At 36.9% G+C, this 9,300-nt stretch overlaps 2 protein-coding genes across 2 annotated transcripts in view; one reads left to right on the top strand and one right to left on the bottom strand.

Annotated features, from left to right (window-relative positions):
* The window catches only part of CHRNA5 (cholinergic receptor, nicotinic, alpha 5 (neuronal)), a 6,676-nt gene extending 5,748 nt beyond the window's left edge, over positions 1 to 928 (top strand). The window contains exon 5 of the mRNA XM_010295093.1: positions 767 to 928. Coding sequence (XP_010293395.1) covers positions 767 to 928 — 162 coding nt within the window. The remainder of the gene's footprint in view (positions 1 to 766) is intronic.
* Positions 929 to 4,349: 3,421 nt separating this feature from the next.
* CHRNA3 (cholinergic receptor, nicotinic, alpha 3 (neuronal)) lies at positions 4,350 to 8,306 on the bottom strand (the record flags this gene model as incomplete). The annotated part of the gene is made up of 3 exons (XM_010295092.1): positions 4,350 to 4,478; positions 5,958 to 6,969; positions 8,197 to 8,306. Coding segments are annotated over 3 exons (1,251 nt in total), but the record flags the coding sequence as incomplete, so codon positions are not given.
* Between the last annotated feature and the right edge of the window lie 994 nt (positions 8,307 to 9,300).

Here is a 9,300-nt window from a genome sequence, read left to right as displayed (position 1 = left end):
TGCCCAAATTATTAAAAAAAACCTCCCCGACGAGTGCTGCTGTAGCCTTTAGGAAGCAGTAGGCTTGGGAAATGTGTAGAGCTCTAGTTCAAATCAAAGGCAGTTGTTTGGCAGGATTTTAATTTGCTGACACAATTACAACTGCTATACTTGCAAAACTGTGTATAGTTATGAAAAATCCTATCAAATAGGAAAATAGTCTGGAAAGTACTGTGACTATTCTCCCTAGTGTACAATTCTGTGCAGCAGTAATTTCACAGCTTTCAGATCTTGTGTGTAACACAACAGCTGCTGTCTACTGTTTTTTTAATTTATTTTAGTTTGGGTGTGTTTTTATTTGTTTTGTGGGGTGGTTTGTTTGTTTGTGTTTTGTTTGGGGTGTGTGTGTTTGTTTATTTATTTTACAACTTTTGCTTCTAGCTCCTGCCCAGGAATTCCACTTTATGATGAGGCTGTGGTATAAATCTAAGTCCTGCAGTATGTTAGATTTAATCTCTCTGTAGTTGAGGATGTTCAGTGCTCATCAGGGTCAGTTTCTGCATTAAAATCTCGTATCGGTCTATATAGCTTACCAGTCTTCATAGAGGGAAGTTTGTTCCTGTTCTAGCTCATAGTGTAATTATAAAAAGTTATCAAAGGGGGTTACCAAGTGGACCTGATGTGGAAAAAAGTGTACTGTGAAGTGATTAAGAATTGCAGGATTTGGTACTGTATTTTTACCTGTTCTCACACATACTGACCAACTCTTATGCTCTTTGCTTTTCAGGTTGTTGAAGACTGGAAATTTATTGCTCAGGTGCTTGACCGAATGTTCTTATGGACTTTTCTTCTGGTTTCAATAATTGGATCGCTTGTGTTATTTATTCCTGTTATTCATAAATGGGCAAGTATAATAGTACCTACACATATAGGCAGTACAAATGCATAAAATATCTCTGGATCTGTCTCCTGCTAATATGGTTCTAAAGAGTTTTGCAGTAGTTCTATTTCCGTGCACGTTCTTTGTAGGCATATTTCTGATAGAGTAAAAAATATGCCAAACAAGTAAATTATGTTCATATTAAAGCATGGCGTCCCTAGGACACATAGAAGTCAGTTTGCTTTTTGCCAGTCTACTAAGTTACTTCTAAATCAGGTCAGAATTAAAAGGACCCTCTCAAGGACTTGCATGTATGATATGGCAGAAAAGCATACACTGACACCTACTGCAAAATAGAAGGATTTACATTTTTTTAATGATGGTCACTGTAGTCCAGTTATTAAATTACTATATAGATCGTTATATTGAGTATTAAATATTTGCAGATATTTACACAGTAGGGTTGCTTATTTCAATTTAGTATGCAAAAGAGAATTTTTATCAGCTCTCTCGAATGTGTTGTAAAAGTATAAAGTTTCTACAGAGTAAATTTAAAGTAATAATAAAAATACCAGTTAAACTTCCTGTATATTCAATATATAAATAAAAATAGCGACTTAGATATGTTTTGCCTTTATAAATTTTCAGTGGAATTTGCTGCTAAATTTAAAACCTTGTTAATTCTATCATACTAACATGAACATTTAATACTGTAAGCCTTAGAATGCCTAGAGGATACATATACATTGGTATCTCTGTATCAGCTATGGAAAGGAAGGCCATGGCAATTAAATGAATTCCCAAGTTGTGCAAGTATTCTAATAGACTGGAATATTCAGATTTCTTTATTCTTGATGAAGAATTTGATACAATATATCAGTTGCAAGCATGTTAATAATTTCCTGCCTTTGTGTGTTTCTCAGAATTAAGGTTTTAAGCACAGGTAGAAGGAATTTGGGGAATGTCTTTCTCAAGGAAAATTATTATGCTGGTGATTAAGTTTTCACACATTTGTTAAATCGAACTTAGAAAGCTACTTCTAATAAGTTCTCTCACTTACAGAACCATATGTAACTCTAAGCAGCGAGGACTTAGGGCTTTCCATACTTTGTTTTTTCTGATGGTGTTGAAAACTAACTTCCAACTTTTTAATCATTCCATTAAAATATATTCTTTAAATACTGATTTTAAATTCTTTACATTCATTCCAATGCCACCTTTCTTAAAAGCTTTATTTCTGGAAGAGAAATAGTAGAGGGCTTTCCTACACCGAAGTTTTGTCAGTGTACTTCATAATACAGTTGCATCCTGCAGGTCTAATACAGTGGTGTGCCAAGCTAGAGCAAGTTCTGGGAAATTTTTATTTGCTTAAATTACTACATTAATAATAACATGTTTATGTGAGAAGTTGAATGTAAATTGTGGTATCTTTGATAATGTAAGTTTTTATAGGGGTTATGAATTTGGAAAACAGATACATTTTTCCACACCCTCCCCCCATCCACTTTAGAATAGCACTGTATGGCACTGTAGTGATTATAATACTGAATGCTTATGTCATAACTTCTATATAAATGAATATTTATTTCAAATTGTTTTCACCTGTAGGACATTGTTGGTTTTGTGCAGCTTTTTAAGGCTGCAGGCAGGGAAATGATGCCAGGCAAGCCTTTTTGGTCTTTTTGTTTTGTTTTTAAACCAATTTATAAATAATTCTAATTGTAAAGGGAGTCACTCTTCAGTTATACAATTACATCTGGCATTGGATATCCATATTTCCTCTATTCCCATCATCACGAATTTTAAAGGTGAATTTGTAAAGATTATCTGATTTAATCCATTCATATCATAATTTTAACTTTTAATATTACTAAGTTTAAACAACGCATCAGTGACTTTGTGTGGAAGTTGCAGAAATACTTTAGACATCTTATTTCCTCTTCAAATGCAAAATTTCTTTTTATAGTCCTCCTTGGGTTTGAATTACTGAAGCTTACTCTTACCTGAACAGAAATCAAAGTGAGTAAAACTATAGATTAGCTATATATTTTATTTTTCAACTCCCCACCTCATCTCTTTCCCCTTTTTAAATGGTTTCTGTAGACTGCCTAATTATACCATAAGGTGATTGGCAGCGTATTGGGTAATGGAGTCCCAGTCTTTATACTAGTAACTCACAACTTTTGCAAGTGCATGAATTTCTTCTAGTTACTTCTACAATCTGATCATGATAAATACAGATAAGATACTAGAATCCTTGGGGTCTTCAGCTTATCAGGTGTGTCTGAAACAAAAGCTTTAATAGACTCAGAAGCATGGACCTTTACTTATGTAACTTGTTTCTGAATGCGTTGAACTGTAGCTAATGCTACCTTATACAGGTTTTTGTCACTTGGTCAAAATAAATGGGAAAAAAAGCACACAATTTTCAACAGCTTGATTCTCTTTATTTTCATAAATGTTACATCACTTGATACACTGCATTTCCAGAAAGTTTCCAGTTTGGTACAGAGAGGACAGTTCATATCTTTACAAAATATTTTCTCATTACAGTATTTTGTTGCATTATTTATTTTGCTCTTAAATTATCTGCAGTTACTGATAAAAAAGCCCAAACACAAACATGTGCCTGAGAAGCAATTTCGGCATACTTTACAGGATCATTTTTCTATCTACCTGCCTTCCCTTGTCATAAAGTAATTTGCTATAGCAGGATGCTTCTGTATCCAAACTATCGTATCAAAGTATTTTGATCCTTTGCATAACCTGCAGACTGCATCGTAATGTGTGTTTTACTTGTACACAGTTTCAAACGTTACTAGGTTTGAATAGCTTGTTTTTTCTGACAGTCTTCTCATACATTGAAATATGGGGATGCACAGAGTTTACATTATGGCTGCTTTATTACCATCATCTATTATTTACCTATTCATTTTCCTTTTGTAATAAACTTGCCCATAGCCCTTTCCTCCCACTGTTTGAGTCAGTTTATACACCAGGTGGCAACGTCTGCATTCTAGCAATTTGGTATGTATGCTTCCTAAAGCATGAAGGCATTCATTGAACGTATTCCTGTCACAATCTGAAGAGACTTGGCATCAGACTCCTGGAAACTAATCTAGTAGCCCAAAGTATTCAACCTGTCTTGATTTTTCCAAATATTCATGTAATTTTTGGTTTCTTTATGAACCCCTTCTTAAACCTTTCCTGTAAAGTTTAATGTTCTACCTACATCTTTTCCAGTTATTGCAAAAAGTAGCTGTCAAGCACAGTTCATTACTTTGAGATAAGCTGCCATAAAGGTTCAAATATTTTTCTTTTTTTTTTTTCACGTTTCCACGTTTTTCACAAAGCCTTCTTGGTCAAGCAAAGTTGAGGCAGAGAGAGATCCTTGTTCTACTACACATAGAAGAGACATCAGGTGCTCGGGTGGGGGTGCAGAGTTGGTGGGTAGAAGTTTTATTCGATTTCACAACATACTGTTTAATCTTTACATTTCGTCTCCAGCCATCAAAGGTTGTAAAAACAATCCTGCTGTTCCTAGAATACATACCAAGATGAAAACCCATAGAAAAATTCGATCGATTACCATGGCAACGTATTTCCAGTCATCCTGAATCTGAAAAATAAATTGAATAGCAAGTAGGAATGATTATTAGGTGAACAACTTGCATTAGTGATGAGTACCATTTTATATAGAAAGCACAAGTTTTTTTTTCCATATGTAAATGTCTTTCATATATGCACAACTTCTATATCTCTGAATTCATCTTGAAGAAGCTTTATTTGAATATGCTATTTGTGGCAAAGCCAAAAGCTACTTCTTCAAATACAAAAAGTTGTTCACCAAGACACTGGACTTCATGAGATAGAACTTCTCTTTTGTATGCAAAAAATGAAAGTGAAAAGCTTTACATTCTTAGATGATCAGGTTTGTCCAGAAAACTTTATTGAAACAGACTGCTTCTACTGGTCTTTAGGCAGTATGTAAATGACAAAGGTTAATTGATATATAATTACTGGTAAGTTTCTTATGCAGTAGTGAAATTTGATTGTTCTTGTGCATGATGTAAAACTTATCTCCTTACCTTCCATGTAGAGAGGGAATCACGTTTCCAAAAAACCATCTTTTTCTAATTATTTTTTTTTAGAGTGTGGGCATTATAACAAGAGTGACACTGAAGTATTATATATGTTATATATTAATAGTAAGTAGATCAGGTGATCATTTGAGTTAACTCTTGAGATTATACTTTAAATTTTTGCTTAATTTTTCTTCAGGAAGGCTAATGAGTAATGCATTAGTTGTTTTTGAAATTTTGTGCTTTTTTTAGCTTAGAGCTTGTTTGTTAAGGCAGACTTAAAAAAAAAAAAACAACTCCCTATTTTCTATACCAACTAATTCTAAATAAAGTTCTGATTTCATCATAAACAAAGTAACTTCATTCTAACTTTAAGTGTCATGCTGCAGAGGATTTAAATTCAGTGACTCTTAGTGCTTGAGGAACACAACAAAAAGAAAACTCTTTTTTTTTTGCATCAAGATGCAGTTTTATGAAAGATTATGGTCCCCGTCTTGCAGCAGTTGTCTCATTTAGCTACAGCACTTTACTCTGCAGTGGCAGCAGAACAAGCAACATCATCCCTGCAAAGGACATTCATTGTTACCTTCTTTGTTATTGATGGTAAGCTGTGGGAAGGAGAATGTAACTTTCTAGCGGCCATAGAGTCCGCAAATTCCACTATTAAAGAGTATAACTTGGAAAATCCTCACTCTGAAGGTTGTAGGGTGGATACTCAAGTATGTTTCCCTAGCAGTGGTTACCTTAATGTGCTTCACTCAGTATATGTGTTGTCAATAAAGAGAATGTTGTGCAACAGAGCTGCTCCCCAAAATTATCTACATTCAGCATTGCACATATTTGTAATACAGCTTGGGTAATTTACTTGTATAAAATAATGGTCTGTGTTGTCCTTTTTTTTCTTTTTTTGGGGGGTGGGGGTGTTGTGGGGGTTTTTTTGAGATTCCTTTTTCTTACAAAACACACTAATGGCAAATGGTGTCTGCAGTTTGAGTAACAGTAAAATACATTCTTACCTCTTTTGCTTCATTCTGCATTTTCATGTTTTCTGCAATGTATTTAACACTTTCAATAGCATCTCTCATTTCTGGTGACAGAACTGAAAATGAAAAGAGAGGATCTACAGACTCAGAGCTTGAACTTCTTGTGAGATTGCCAGTGAAATCCGAGAACTTTATTCGTTGATACTGACAACAGCTGCATGCCGTATCTTGACATACAAAGCCATCCTTGCAGCATTTGGTTTCAGAACTGTTGAAGCAATTTAAGTTTGAAAACTCAGAAGTGAAAAATGGTTTTGGCTTCTGATTATTCTCTTCGTCACTGGCAGGCCTTGTCATAAACATGATCCTTGGAAGTAAGTTCAAGAAAATGGTTCTCACCCACACGGGCATTGTGTGTGTCTTGGGTGTTCTGTAGTGCACGTTAAGTACAAATACCGTAATGACAATAGATAGAGTTACAAATATCATGGTGAAAAGGAGGTATTCCCCAATAAGTGGAATTACCAGAGAAGTAGAAGGTATGGTTTCTGTGATAACAAGAAGGAACACTGTTAAAGATAAAAGGACTGATATACAGAGCGTCACCTTCTCGCCACAGTCTGAAGGCAAATAGAAAACTAACACAGTCAGAAATGAAATCAGCAGACATGGAATAATCATATTGATAGTGTAAAATAGAGGTAAACGCCTAATGTAAAGAGAATATGTGATGTCTGGATATATCTCTTCGCAGCAGTTGTATTTGATGTCATGTTTATACCCAGGAGCTTTAATAATAGCCCATTCTCCGCTCTCCCAGTAATCTTTCAGGTTCATTGTAGAGCCAATTAAAACTAAGTCAATTTTGGCTTTATCGTAAGACCAGGAACCAAACTTCATGGTGCAGTTCTGATAGTCAAATGGGAAGTAGGTTACATCTATTTTACATGAGCTTTTAAATATAGCTGGAGGTATCCAGGTCACATCACCCGTGTATTTTAATAGGGCCTTTGTCTTGTCATCAACCTGGAAATCCCCAACTGCACTGTAAAGCAAATAAAAATAACAAACATTAGAATGCAGCTACTCCAGGTGGTTTCATACATTCACATCACATACTTAAACTCTTTAAGCTGTTTTGGGAAAGCCAGTAATTACATATGAACATGGAGCTGAATTGCATGTGCAGGACTGAGTCAGCGGCCATTATAAATTTGCATAGTTAAACTGAAATAAACAGCTGTATAAATTCACCATGGAGGATTTGAAAGGAAATATTCTGCCTTACAAAAACATGGCTCAGTGCAATCAATATTCAAAGCAGCAAATAGGAGATTGCAAATGGCAGTCCGACTAGATGATCATTGTAGGTCCCTTCCAACTGAAGTGTATTATTCTTTTTTATTCTAGACCAAGCACATCACAACCCAAGGGCTGATAAGAGGATAACTGCAGTGCTGGTATTTCCACCTCTTCTGTGGACAGTGCAGGTAGTAACTATGGAAAGAGGGATTAGGGTTGAAGTGCATCTTTGCATAAAGCGTGTATTTAGTGAGGGATTATTTTAAGCCCCACATTGCTATCCTGATCACTTGGATCATATAAGATCTGTGTGACAATTTCCATTCTTCATATGAAAAAGTAAAACTAAAAATGTAATTTAAAGCTTTAAGGCCACAGTCAGAAAGGGAGTGTCATCACTGTTGTTCCATAGACCTAGGTTTTGGATCTGTGTAGCAAAGTCTGCTTTGCTGAGAACTTCTTTCCTACAGAGCAGAGGGACCCATTTAGTTATGGTTTGGCTCCTCAGTCTCAGAAACTGACATACAAAGTTAACTTTACCTGTGGCTTTTATATGTCAACCCTATTGCTGTAAAAGGGGTCAAATTGTGAGTTTAACTGCTAAAAAGCTAGAATTTGCAGCTTTTTCCAGTTAAAGGTCTGACTCGCAAACAACTCTTCAGTCTAAGGGAATTACTGGCCACCTCCTGTGTAGACAGTGATAAAAATAATAGTAAAAGTGGGGTCTTGTGAAGGGGAAAAGCACGGTTCATTTTGGCCTGCCCACTTGCAGCTCCAGGTTAGGAGCTGGCTCCTGCCCAGTGATGCTGATGCAGATGGCATGGAGGTGAGTACAGCAGTAGCGAGATGTGGGACACACGTATGTAGAAAAGCAGGCTTTTTCTCTTCATTCAATGAACCTGCTGCTGATTTTTTTTTTAATACTAGTAACGTCAGTCCCTGTCTTCCCAAATTGATGCAAGAGTCTTACTTGTTATATAAAACAATATCTGGCTTCCAGATCTGGCCAGATGGTACTCGGATGAATTCAGCACCTCCATAGTCCGCTGGATTCCACCGAAGCTTGTAATCGTTCCAGATCTAATTATGGGAGAATGAGTCTATGTTAGATTTGTGAAGAAATTGAAATTCAGTGGACCAGATTCAAACCAAGTGCTGTCATATCACTTCTAGGGTGGTTTTATTTTGGATACTACAATGATTAAGTGTTTCCTTGACAAACACATATGTCTGCTGTTTATTCATATGGAGATTGTGGGCCTGTTGGTCTAGGTATGACTTAGACGCATGTGACTCCATGTCCTAGGAATGTCTACTCAGTAGTAGAAACAAGGTGAAAGAGGGAATGAGACATTCTCTTATGTAGTGTAGGACTCTCTCCTATTGTAGAACTTTAATAATAACTTAGGTCTGAAAAAGCCAGGTAACTGTAAGATGGTGAAACAAATTGACAGGAGGCTGTGCTGCTAGATGTGAGCGTTGCGAGGGAAGGACCCTGGCTGGATGGGCTAGAAAGAGCTGGAGGGTGTCATTGCTCAGATAAGTAAGAGTCTTGTTCATTAGGGCTTGTTAACCCCCAGTTGAACAAAGTTGAATATTAAGCTGAAGCTGGGAATTAAGTTGGTTATTAAGCTGACTGCAACAGTAATTGTATTTTTAACCCGTAAAGATCCTTTCAAGCGAAGTCAACATTTTTGGTTTGTTCTCACTTTCTGGGAGCTAAGCAGCACCAACTGACGCTATGTGGGCCCTCTGTGCTGAGGTGCTTCCTCAGTGCATCAGTGCCTGCCCCGGCTGCGTGTTTGGGAGTCTTCAGAGCAAAAAATACAGTATCTAGTGACTATGTTATTAAAAGCGTAGGAGGGTTACGGCTGCAGCTGACGATCCGCAACTTGCGTTTAACGACTGCACCCCAAGCCAGGCCCGTATTTAAATGCTGCAGCACCCAGAGTCGGTGAAGCAGCAGGGTGGAGGGGTCGGCGGCGACGGCGACCTCGTTTCTGGCCGGTCACTTAACCAGGTGCGAGGTTCTCCCTTGCAGAGGGCCGGCCGGGGCCGGGCCCTAGCCCTGCCC

Source organism: Phaethon lepturus, unplaced genomic scaffold, assembly GCF_000687285.1.
Source record: "Phaethon lepturus isolate BGI_N335 unplaced genomic scaffold, ASM68728v1 scaffold56539, whole genome shotgun sequence".
Lineage (NCBI taxonomy): Eukaryota > Metazoa > Chordata > Aves > Phaethontiformes > Phaethontidae > Phaethon > Phaethon lepturus.
This window is presented reverse-complemented; position numbering and strand designations above follow the sequence as displayed.